We start from the raw sequence: 12,906 nt of genomic DNA on the forward strand, positions 1-12,906 counted from the left end.
ATTAACCAATTGCGCCTCATTTTGGACAAGGATGCATTGGCATGTCCCAGCAGTACCAGAGTTCTCTGGATCACATTTTTGACTTCAGGAATGATGTCAGTGGCTGTCACACTACCAGCCTGCACTGACGGGTCCGTCTCCAACGAAGCCCGCAAACACAACACTGGCCCAGCAGCCTGGTGTATTGCCGCAATTTGCGTTTTGCAGGTCACTCAACTGTCCACCCGTCTGGCGCGGATACGCAGCACCCAGCCACGTTGCAAGAGCATCGTCCACTTTAGGTGTTATCAATGTGTCTGTGCGGGGTCTCGGATGAGCCTCCATCATAGCCTTACCGGCTGGCTCAGACAAAGTACGGCGGAATTTTTTATCAACATAATCCCGCACCACGCCAGGAGCCTCAAACACATATAACCTACTGGCAGTCGTCAGCGCCTTCGGAACGAATACAACTTCAGCAGCTGACGCTCAGGCTAATTCTACTGGCGCATTTCTGTCTGCCAAATCAGACCGTGCTGAGTTTCCGCTCAGCCACGGCCGTTCAAGCTCCTCTTGAGCATATTCGTCCAACTCAGTAGCTGGATTTCCGTCCTGCTCGATGTACCTGCCGCTTGAAATTCAACGAATGTCATCGTGTAACATTTTCTTTCAAGCATTAACGCTTTTAGCTCTGCAGTCCTTGCCTCCAGCACCAGCTGCTTGATCAGGGCGCCGATGACGCGCTCATCTGTTGCGCCGAATCCATCGTCATCAGCCTCACCGTCATCATCATCCGTACCCCCACTTCAGTCCACGCCACCTGTGAGCTTGGCCCACAGGCAGACCTCTTGTGCAATCCGCACACAGAACTGGTAAAAAGACTCTTCTGGGTTCTGATGCGTCGTGGTGAGCGCTCGCCAGGCCTTCTCCGGCGTCTTGCCGAAGGCGAGCAGCAACTCTCTCTCTTCGCGTCGTCATAACGACGGCAACCTTTACATGACTTCTCCAGTCGTGTCCTCACCACCGCCACTCTCAGTCTAATCAGCCACTCATCCTTGGTAAACCCATTCTGGGTGGCCACGTCCTCGAACAACTCGAGGTACATGGTGATCGACTGCCGATTGTCGTATTTCGGCATCTTGTTAGTCGCACGCTTCGTGTGACTCGTACCACTGCCAGTAACACTACTGGTACTCGTCAGTCTGCTCCGCGGACCCTCAGCTTGCGATACAGACTCGGCCTCTCGTTTGACGTCGGCCAACTTCTCTTCATACTCCTTGCCCATCTCCTCCCGCAGCTGGGCCAAGGGCCATTGTTCCGCTCGTTCGTTTCGTTCTCGAACTTCAGCCAAACGAATATCAACGTACTCTCTCAGGTCATTCTCTTTGTAACCATACGCCGTTCCGTTGGGGATAAAAGTGGCCTCCAGGTCGCCTAATCCTACCGATGCCATCCTGGCGTGGCCCGAGTGATCCGAGTGATCGGAATCCGGGTCGCGGCCCGATGCCATTGAGTTTCCGCTCAGCAGGGCATACACACTGCTCTGAGCAGGTGGTGGTACTTTCGAGGCCATGGTTGTGACAAGAATGTCAGAGAAAAGCAAATTGAAACGTTCACAAACGGAGCGAAGAAAAAGGCCAGAGAGATTCTGGGAAGGGTTGGTTTTTGGCGGGAAATGAGGCTGAATGTGTTTATCTTTAAAAAACGTTCTGAATTATATGAAAACGGAACGATTTTGGGCCAAACGCACTGTCACATTCGAAGGCCGAGCGTCCGAAATGCAACGGGGTGCAGTATTCAGTCTTAGATGTCATGTCCGTGTCCTTCTCTTATCACTGTTATCAGTAATCCTATCCCCTTTCAAAGCACATGTGCTGACTAGGCCCAGTTCTATACCTTGTCGGGCTGAAATGTAGCATGCACTGTATTACGTGGGACACACTTCATCACTGTACCACTATATAACAACGTTTTCTTTCTGGTCACCTGAATTAAGTTACACCTGAAATCTGGCAGGTCCCTGACACCGAAATTTCAATACACCTAAAATCACATGTTTTACAGTACTGTACAAGCACTCTAGATAAGAAGCAGCATACTGTCTAAACTCTGCATACGTGCTAGTACGGTAGAATTGACCAAAGGCCATCCTAGTGAGACTGCCTGCAATTAGTTGTTGCCAGAATAAGATACTGCTGCCGTGTGCTCATCATTCCGACCCTACTGCATTTGCTTCTGAATATACCGTACTCGCGCCATTAGTGCCCCTAGGGCACTATTTTTTTCAATGTCCATCACAGACGGGGCACTATTCAAGAGAGGGCACTATTTTTTCAATGCTGGTACATTTGCGTCATCGAGCATAAAAACAAAGCAAAGCAGAGCCTAAAGTTTACTGTAAACTATCACGACTCGACAGAAACGGCAACAAGAACTGCGATTTTGATTCTGAAACCACCAGTGCAGTGACATAGACAAGAACATTAGCAAAATAGTAACTTGTACGTGTGCTTGTTTACCAGCCGGGGGGGGGGGGGGGGGGGGGGTGGGGGCACTATTCAAGAGAGGGCTTTATTTTTTTAACTGGGGACTATTCGACTATTCGAGATAGGGATCACTCCACGACAAATTGAGCACACACATTTTCACTGTTCTCATACATGTGTGTGTGTGTGTGTGTGTGTGTGTCTGTGTCTGTGTCTGTGTGTCTGTGTCTGTGTGTGTGTGTGTGTGTGTGTGTCTGTGTCTATGTGTGTCTGTGTGTGTCTGTGTGTGTCTGTGTGTGTCTGTGTGTGTCTGTGTGTGTGTGTGTGTGTGCATATGTGTGTGTCTGTGTCTGTGTGTGTGTGTGTCTGTGTGTGTGTGTCTGTGTGTGTGTCTGTGTGTGTGTGTAGCTGTGTGTGTCTGTGTGTAGCTGTGTGTGTGTGTGTGTGTGTGTGTCTGTGTGTGTGTACACTGTACATTGTACTTGTACATCCGAATCTGTGAATGTTCCTGACTCAGGCGTGTTTTGGATCAGTTGGGAAGCCCTGCAGCACTTCTTTGATGTTGCGTATGTCAACTGGGATCCGGCGCTGTTCACACGGAAGTGCATCTTCCACGCGTACGTTCTTTCTCCCATTTGAATCTTCCCTTTCCCAATAATTTTGTATGCGAACATGCATGTGTGTGTGTGTGGGGGGGGGGGGGGTACGTGGGTGCGTGTGTGGGCGTACATGCCTGTGTGTGTGTATGTGTGCGTGCGTGGGGGGTCCTGTGTGTGTGTGTGTGTATGTGTGCGTGCCTGTGTGTGTGTCACTGTGTGTGTGTGTGTCACTGTGTCACTGTGTGTGTGTGTGTGTGTACGTGTGCGTGTGTGCTTGTGCGTGTACGCGCGTGTGTGTGGGAGGTCTGCGTTCAGGACATCGGCTACTACATGTTTTTTACATGTTGAAAGCATTATACTTGCATTGTATTTCTTTTGTTTGGCAGCATGGTCCGCATGGTGCATGGTGCATTTTCAATGGACTTCTGATGCACTAGGATATACATACAAGCAGGCATCTTCCCAGTACATGTACATGACTGTACTTGTTAGATACTGAACTAGTATTGGGTTATACCATGACTGTACTTGTACAGGCATGTGCTCAATGAAAAGTTGACATATTCCTACCAGAGCATTGGATTCTATCCATGACTCTCCACAGTATTTTTCCCAGGACTTTTTTGCTGTCCTATGCGAGCTTTGTTGGTTGTGAGACGTATCCGCTTGCCCCCGCCGAGGCGCTGCATCTGCTTCTGAGTTACTCTGTGTTTTAGCAGCCGTCGTGAATTCTCCCGGGAACGGAGATGAACACTCACGTTTACTCTTTATGCAAGCTCTGTACTGGATTTGAAATGTGACGTAATTTTCCCTGTCTCTTCTTCTTCTGTACAGCTCATGGTCTGCCGCCTCGTCTGGCATAAAGCGGGACAGCTTTTCATATGGTAAAGCTTCTGCCACTGTGCCACCGTGATCGTGTGTGCTTGGGTCTGAGCTGTGGAATTTTGAGCCCACAGAACCTCTGATTTGCCAGAGACAGAAACTGTGTTTTTTGTTTTGTTTTTTTTTCTACAAAATCCACATATCTCTGTGGATGACTTCTACCAACAACGGTAGCCAACTATTGCCTGCCGACGTTTTATAGCACTGGTTGCTTGTTGAATAGAGTGGTAGTGACAAACTGTACACGATGTGCTTGTTCTTTGTAAGGACAGACTAATGCTCCCCGCTCTAGTATCCATGTGCATGCACTGGGTTTTCTGCTGGCACTGTATGCGGTGACCTGTTATGGCTATTAAATTGGCAGTGTGTCTACATTGTACAATCGTCATGGTATTGATCTGGGCCTGAATGTGTCGTCTGATCATGTTCTGTGCGTAGCTCCTAACCCGCAGTATCACCTGGAGGTCAACTCTCCCGGCACGGACTCAGTGGTGTGGGTTCTGCTCAGCAAACATGTGACTCGCAAGGTAGGTTCAGTACTTAACTTAAACACACTTGTTTCTCGTAGTGCATGTGCATGCATAGTATGCATGACAATCAGGGGGGTCGGACACGGTACGGTCACTACGGTATTGACCGTACCACTTTCCCCCAGGTACGGCGTGAATCAATGAAATACTCTGATCTGGGCTCTAAATTTCCAACATTTTCGGCTGGGCCACCCCTCCCCACAAGTAAATTGTACTTCGGATGGCTGACGGTACCACACTAAAATGCCGTTGAACTGGGCTAGGGCGGCGCCAGAGTCACCATCGGTAACCGAAATGTCAGCTAGGGTCTTCTTAGCGGAGATGGTGTCACAAGATAGGAGCGCATTCTGCTGAAGAGACTAGCGTAAAACCAACGGTTTTTGACTAAACCGAATGTGGCTTCATAAGGCCACGCCGTTTTTTTCCTATGTTTCGCGTCACCTTATTCGATGAAATCAATGAGGGAGGGCGAAAAAAATAAAAAGCCATCCAAAAAAACAGTGTACGTGCATTGCATTTGTGTACAGTGAAGCGACGCGGCACTGTTCATGTATAATCATTGTCTGTGTATCCCCTCTGCCATGCTTGTGGTCCAAACACAGGCGGCATGATGATTGTGTGACTTGCGGCCCAGCTTATTACACACACATGTACATGACATGTGTGTGAGCTGAGATAACACTGATCATGTTCCGTTTTTTTCCTTTTGGGTTACATTTTCCGATTTTCTGGGTTTGCATTAAATTTGTATTGCATTTTCAAAAAAAAAAATTTGTTCCGTTTTTTTTTTTTAACTCCGCCTGTGAAATACATGCGCGCGGGGGACGCGAAACACAGATAAAAAACGGTGTGGCCTAAGAAACGGGCAAAACGCCAGCAGCGGCCGGAACTGGAGCAATAGCTGCAGCATTAGCTAAACCACTAGGTGCCCGTCGTGCTGCCAGCTCGGTGGAATGGCACAATGTGGCCAAGCTTCCGTTGCACAGAGAACGTCCAGTGATTCTTGCAATATTGAAAGTCAGCTACAACATTTCGTTTATTGGGAAGGCTGCGGCAGTTATAACACTGCTGTGGCGTCTTGCTTGGCAGCAGATTCTTTTCTGCTAGCCCCATGCTTCAGGTCACCTAGCTCAGTCGTCAGTTGACGTTTCTCCGTGAACTCCTCATTAGTTCCAGACTGCTTCTTCCTCCACAGATCGCCCTTGTGATGCGCGTCCAGCATCAGCAAAGTCCTGTCCTGGGTTCCTTTCTTGTTGGTTCCAGCAAACCTTCGGTCACGCAAAGAATCGAGGGCCACAGCTGCCTTCTCGTAACCTGGAGACCCACGCAGAAACGGATTTGCTCCACCTCTCAGTTGCCTCAGAAGGACCCAATCCATGGCCAAGTCAAGTTTTATGCATTTCTCCTCGTCTTTCCACCCGCGGATGATGGTTGAGGACCCTCCAGGCGAAAGGGAGTCGGCAGGCAATGGAGAGGAGCAAGCAGAAGTAGCTGGCGATGCTGATGTTGTCGAAGACACCTCTGGAACCGTGACGAGATTAAAAGAATCCTGTTCGAATAAACCGTTCAGAAGGTGGGGGACATCACGCAACTGCATTGTAAATAAAAGGGGGTTTGTCACCTGACAACCGCTCTATTTAATAGTGGCAATCCACTCCGAATAAAAAATAAATAAACCGAGACTTTCTACATGAAACTTCTTTCGAAAAGTACTCGGTAGTGTTGATGTTTTTGAGTGGAGTGGACTTAGGGGCCGTCCGTAAATATCGATGTTTTTTTAGAGACGATATTGGTGCGTCTGGGGGGGAGGGGGTTTGAGCCATGTGCGTCTTTTCGAGCATCAGAAAAATATCGATGTAAATATCTGAAGTTTCGCCGATCCCTGCACGCGGACGTCTAAATGGTTATACAAGAAATGTGAAACCAGCTTCCGTTCGCGGAGCTAAGACTCGCGACACACGAACAAAATCAAAAATTGGAAGCTGTACGCCCATGGCGAATTTCAAGAGCAAAAGAATGAGCTATTGATTGTGGAAATCGGCCGAACGATGCCTGCAGGAGACCTTTTTCAAGACGTAGAGGCAGTGCGAACAAACACGGACGAACTCCACAAGAGTTTCCAGTCTTCACTGTCTGAACAAGGATTTGAAAAAATGAGCATCCAAAAATATTGATTCCATGATCTAGATGTACATGTGCGTCTTCTGGGGGGAGGGGGGGGGGGGGGGGTCAAGGGAGAGAAGCACCAATATCGTCTCTAAAAAAACATCGATATTTACGGACGGCCCCTTACTCCGTTCTTGTTGTGATATTTGCCTTTCCTGTTCTGCCTTCATGCCACACACTGAAGGCTTCCTTTGCAGACAATCAGGACTTCATCACCGTACATGTGTATGATGGAGACAAACGTATCTTTTACCCGGGTTAGTTCACTAGTACATGATGTACTTCAATTACTATACTGCTGCTGCTGCTGCTGCTGCTATAGCCAGGCGCGTGCCCCGTATGGGTTCCTGGGTGCCCGGAACCCCCCCCCTTTTTCGCTCAAAATGCAGGATTTTGCTTCATTTTTTGAAATTTTTCCCGGGGGAGGCCCCCGGAACCTCCCCCCCCTTCAAGGGCACCGGCGCACGCGCCTGGTAGCTGCCGCTGCCACTGCTGGTCCTGCTGTTGTCGTCACCGCCTGCTACTCTTTCAGCAGTAATAGCTGCGGTGCCAGCAGCAGCATGTACATGTACTCAATGAGAAGGCAAGATACGCTGATCTCTTTTTTGTTGTTGCAATAGATTGCTTGATTGATCTACCTGTATTCATGTGCACTGAAAATATGTGTGTATGTGTGTCCATGCACCTGTGTGTGTGCGTGCGTGCGTGCGTGTGTGCGTGCGTGCGTGGGCGTGCGTGCGTGCGTGGGCGTGTGTGTGTGTGTGTGTGTGTGTGTGTGTGTGTGTGTGTGTGTGTGTGTGTGTGTGTGTGTGTGTGTGTGTGTGTGTGTGTATGCGTGTGCATGTATGTCTGGCTGTCTATGTCTGTATCTGCATGTACGCGTGCCCGTGTGTTATGCTTGGTAGACGGACCGCGTGTGCAGGGAGTAAAGATCAACAGCATCCACTACCTGGCCAAGATCGAGAACGTGCCACGCGGCCGCAGCCACTACATGCTGGTCATCTCACAGTATGAGCAGACCAACAACATTGACTACACACTGGAGGTCAGTTACGACTACATGTACATGTACATGACACATGGCTGACTGTACATCACGTGCATGTACTACGTGTAATTCTACTGCATTCGCAGTGCTGGTCAATGAAATCCGATGACGTGAGTGTAGTGTGTGCGGGGCCCTGCACCGGTGCACAGCCCGGTGCTCACAGGTCTGGGGCTGCGCAGCGACTAGCGCGCACTTGACTCACTTGATCGGATTTCAATGGTCAGCACTGTACTTGTACGTGTACTTCGACGTACGTATGCTACGTGCACGTGTGTTTTGAGCAGCTGCTCGTTCACACTGACACTGCATAGTGATTTCCTTCTGCTAAGAGTTATGTAGGACAGGCAGTAGCCAGGCAGACTTGAAAACCAAAAGGTTTCGCTGGCCAGGGGGAGAACACAATTCCATTTCATACAGATACAAGGTACGTGCTGTGTTGAGTACAGCCTCCTAGCCTAGACCGTTCTTATTTTTGATGTATTACAGTCTATGCGCAGTCGAGCTACCGTGTATACATTGCCTCATTGGTATGCTGTGCTTGATGAAATTCTAGCCTGTCCTGTTCTTCGGTGTCCGACATTACTGTATGGAGCAATCTTCTCCTTAGTGGGAGCTAGTGCAGCAGCTGTGTGCTGCAAACACAGCTGATGGCCAATGTGGTTGTGCTCTGCAATCCTTCTGAATGGTTGAAGCTACTTCCTTTCCTTCGTGGACTTTGAGTCTGTGTGTGTGTATGTGGGTTTGTTTATGTGTTGTTGTTGTTGTTGTTGTTGTTGTTGTTGTTGTTGTTGTTGTTGTTGTTGTTGTTGTTGTTGTTGTTGTTGTTGTTGTTGTTGTTGTTGTTGTTGTTGTTGTTGTTGTTGTTGTTGTTGTTGTTGGCGTTGTTGTTGTTGCTGTTGCTGTTGCTGTTGCTGTTGCTGTTGTTGTTGTTGTTGTTGTTGTTGTTGTTGTTGTTGTTGTTGTTGTTGTTGTTGTTGTTGTTGTTGTTGTTGTTATTTGGGGGGGGGGATGCTTTTGCTTGCTGTGTCAGGTGCACGCAACTTGCTCTATCCAGTTGAAGTTGATGCCGACTGTGGCAGAGATGTACCGAATCCATAAGCATGTAAGTATCTAATAACTCTGGCTCCGGACAGCTTGCTGTTTGAACCTTGTTAGGTTTCGTCAGCAGAGCTCCGGGTGCTCGATCGGCATGACAATGTGACTGCTGGAGTTGGAAGGAAATCTTTCCTGCCTTGACATATTGCCTGGAGACCTGATGGTGCTGAGAAACCTCATAGCTAGTCCTCATTTGTTACCAGGAAAAGATAGTTGCAGTCACTGCCAGCTAGCTTCACAGAAGGCGCAAGCAGCGGTGGTGAACTAGTACTACTGGTGCGGGCGGTGAAATCCGTTGAGAAAGTCAAGCGGCCACGGGGCGCTGGCCTTCCAGCCGTGAGCACTGCTGGCCCAGTGTCGCAGTGTTTCAGTGTGTGTATTTGCTAAGCAAGTAGGGCGCCGGCCCCGGTCATTCCACCGGATTTCATAGTCCACAAACAGTAGTACATGTATTGGAGCTTACATGTATCATTTTTTCCTTTCTTGCTCCAGGTGGCTGATAAGTGGACAGCTGCAACTGCTGGTGGTTGCCAAAACAATCGGACCACATTCGGCAACAACCCAGTGTTTCAGCTCACACTGCAGGGCACTGGCACAGCTAATCTTCTTGTGGAGCTCAAAGGAATCAAGTAAGGCTACACCGTGTGTTTGCACATGTGTGTGTGTTTATGTGTGTGTGGGGGGGGGGGGATGCGTGCGTGCGTGTGTGTGTGTATGTATGTGTGTGCTAAGAAAAAACTGTGCTTGCGTGTGCTTGTGTGTGGGAGAGAGAGAGAGAGAGAGAGAGAGAGAGAGAGAGAGAGAGAGAGAGAGAGAGAGAGAGAGAGAGAGAGAGAGAGAGAGAGAGAGAGAGAGAGAGGGAGGGAGGGAGGGAGGGAGGGAGGGAGGGAGGGAGGGAGGGAGGGAGGGAGGGAGGGAGGGAGGGAGGGAGGGAGGGAGGGAGGGAGGGAGGGGGAGGGAGGGAGGGAGGGAAAAGAGATGGATACAATGGGTGCTGGCATATGATGCGTTCTAGCATTCTGTTGAACGATAGTCTGAACAGACTAGTATATTTTGTTTCCTGTTCATGAACTGACTGGAGTATTGTCCTGTCCACTGCGACGAGCGACCAGAATTACTCCTGCCAAACTTCACCTGCTGTAGTTCTGAACCGAGTGCAATGTGCAATTTATGATGTAGCTGTCAAGCTGTCCATTTTGGCTTGCTTTTGCTTCAAAAAGCCCATGGATCTCCAGGCACTAGGTCTAGGCTATTGGCACAACATGTAATATATTGTGTGAGGTGCTTGACGTCTATTGGTCTTTGTTTTCAAATCTCAATGTGATGAGAACATTATTGATTCACCTCTGGGACGACATGTGTGAATGCTGATGTTCTTGCTGACAGGGAGTTTGCTGTGGGCTTTGACATATCCGCCGATCCGAATAGTGCAGAGGGAAAGTCGTACAAGCTGCCTCCACCAGCAACATACCGGTGAGTGATCTACTGTGTGCGTGTATATGTGTGTACTTCGAAGTATGTGTGTGGCCGTGCATGCGCGTGTGTGTGTGTGTGTGTGTGTGTGTCCCCTGCGTGTGACCGGTATCCCGGAGGCGCAATGGTACCACCTTGCTCAGGACCGGAGGGACTGGCGCGAGCGTAGCCGTCGGAAGCCACCAAGCCAGCCCCAACCAAGAGTGTTCGTCTGTGTCTACGGCCGTGACTTTCGCCGTCCGAATGATTTATCCCGACACAAGAACTACTGCCTCGCCTAATAGCTACCATCGCCTTTGGCGATGGGCTTTCCAAAGGTCCAAAGGTGTGTGTGTGTGTGTGTGTGTGTGTGTGTGTGTGTGTGTGTGTGTGTGTGTGTGTGTGTGTGTGTGTGTGTGTGTGTGTGTGTGTGTGTGTGTGTGTGTGTGCGGAGAGGAAGCAGATTTGTTAGCTCCTGGTTTTCTCTTTGTTGGCCTCCTCCACGGGGCGGCCTTGGCCTTCTGGTCAGGGTCGTCCCTGGGTATTGACTGGCAGTAGGCTTTTCATGCCTTGCAGCCGGTTTCGCTCGCGCGGAAGGACATTCAGTGAGCTGACGACCAGGGCGGGTAATTTGTTGCCGTCACCGTCTTCTTGCGTCCTTTCCGCATCCTCCGCAGTGGCGTGGCGAGCCCTCGGATCAATCCCCAGCCTGTACCAATGCAGTGGCGTTCGTGGATTCCTAGATGATAAAGGATACAGGTCACACTCGCAACAATTTATTCCTGCGCGGTGATAGCTGGAATTGTGAATGTGTCGTGTTGTTTGGACCTGAGTGGCCAGTCGTCGTGCGGCGACGGTGTAGTCATGTTATCTTGCTGCGCATACTCCTCGTCGTTTCGTGAAAGTACGTCTTGTGGAGCCCTTGTGGGACGTTCGGTGCCCACCCTCCAGCTCAAGATTGTGCTTTCCTGGTGCATGAAGGCCGAAGCAGTACGGTACAGACGTTATTGTTGAACAGAACATCATGTTCACATTAATTTTGTTCCTTTTTCAGTCGTTGCATGTTATACTTATAGTGGACCTACAGCAGACTGTTCATCTGGTTTGTGATATTTCCTTCCTCTGTTTGTGAGTCCTTTTCCATCAATATGGCAGCTTGTTTTGATTTCCTTTTTTTCTTCAATTCATTTTGCTGTACTTCCTGTTTTGTTTGCGCCACTGCCCCTCACCTTGCGCTCAGTTCTCTGAGTGGAGGGCGGCGTGACCCCAAGGGGTAGCTGATTGATAGTAGTGTGTGTGTGTGTGTGTGTGTGTGTGTGTGTGTGTGTGTGTGTGTGTGTGTGTGTGTGTGTGTGTGTGTATCAAGATGGGGTGCTTGGCTCTGGTGGGATTTGTACAGAACTCTCAAGACTGCGTAACTGCTCAGAGTGTCCAGCTCTCACGGTGAAAGCCCAGGTCTTTTGTTTTAATTCAGTGTGTGTTGATTGTTGTGCACTGTGTTCTTGTGTCTACTTGTATGCATAGACCTGGGTACTATGTTCAGTCATTTCCCAATGTACCATGTCCGGGCGTGTTCCGCATTATACCCACCACCTATGACGCTGGCAAGGTCGGGCCATTCTTTCTAGATGTCTACTGCTCGACCACGTTTGTCCTGGAGCGCTTGAAGTAGCATGTCTCCACAGCTGGACTAGTTGCACTGATCCTGCGTTGTGCCCCCCCCCCCCCCTCTCTCTCCCCCTCCCCGTCTCTCTGATGGCACTTTGGGTATGCACATAGCTCCCTTATCCTGCCTTGCTGCTACTCCATTTCCAGCCTATGCAGGCATTCAGAGCTACATGTATTGCTAAAAAATACTTTTGATTTTTACATTTCTCAAAGTTTGCCCAAAACTTTAGGTTGTGCTTGTGTCACATGGCACAGGTGTTTGACAGGCAGGTCCTGTCATGCTTTGTTTGCCTTTTTACAGATTCATTCCCTTTTTATCTCTTAGGAAACGCTGGCTCCGTCCATGGTATCATGCATCCCTGACCAATATCACAATTGCTCTGCCTAAAATTTAATTTCTTTATCCTGTATTTCCATTTAGACATTCTGCTCTCTTTTAAAAGGTTTCTCAACGTTTTTCGGCTCTGCTTCTATGATAGGAAATACAGTATCCTGTTCAATAGTACTACCGTATACACATGTTACTGGCTCTCCATGCCATACAAATCACTATAGCGTAATGCATACCGTAATCTCGTGCATTTTTAAATGCTCATATATTCGAAAACAAGAACATGTCCTTAAAAGGACATGTTCTTGTTTTCGAATATATGAGCACTCTCGCTTATAAGAACATGCACATTAAATTTTATAAGTGAATGAAAATCGCAAAACCACATGAGGTTCATCACGGTTCCACTGTACTGGCGTTCACCAATAGTATGCGTACTTGCACATGTACATGTCAATGCGATGTTTGTCTCTTGCATATAAGACCATGGTCTTATAATCGAACGAAACTGCACTTGTGAAAGGACAGAAAACAGCGACTTTTCGATTATAAGACCATGGTCTTATATGCGCGAGATTACGGTACCAGCAATGACAACATTGTGGTACACATGGTGACCTGGATGATGGAAGCTGGGCTAGCATGACTCAACTGCCCTCGAGTACATGTA

General features: G+C 48.8%; 1 protein-coding gene across 1 annotated transcript in view; it reads left to right on the top strand.

The window, feature by feature from the left end:
• The window catches only part of LOC135809485 (calpain-7-like), a 30,958-nt gene extending 18,337 nt beyond the window's left edge, over nucleotides 1–12,621 (top strand). The window contains exons 17-25 of the mRNA XM_065322842.1: nucleotides 2,983–3,082; nucleotides 3,899–3,948; nucleotides 4,385–4,473; nucleotides 6,827–6,899; nucleotides 7,548–7,687; nucleotides 8,721–8,792; nucleotides 9,278–9,414; nucleotides 10,172–10,258; nucleotides 11,762–12,621. Coding sequence (XP_065178914.1) covers nucleotides 2,983–3,082; nucleotides 3,899–3,948; nucleotides 4,385–4,473; nucleotides 6,827–6,899; nucleotides 7,548–7,687; nucleotides 8,721–8,792; nucleotides 9,278–9,414; nucleotides 10,172–10,258; nucleotides 11,762–11,909 — 896 coding nt within the window. The 3' untranslated portion in view covers nucleotides 11,910–12,621. The remainder of the gene's footprint in view (nucleotides 1–2,982; nucleotides 3,083–3,898; nucleotides 3,949–4,384; nucleotides 4,474–6,826; nucleotides 6,900–7,547; nucleotides 7,688–8,720; nucleotides 8,793–9,277; nucleotides 9,415–10,171; nucleotides 10,259–11,761) is intronic.
• Nucleotides 12,622–12,906: the final 285 nt, after the last annotated feature.

The sequence above is a fragment of the Sycon ciliatum genome, chromosome 2, assembly GCF_964019385.1.
Source record: "Sycon ciliatum chromosome 2, ocSycCili1.1, whole genome shotgun sequence".
Lineage (NCBI taxonomy): Eukaryota > Metazoa > Porifera > Calcarea > Leucosolenida > Sycettidae > Sycon > Sycon ciliatum.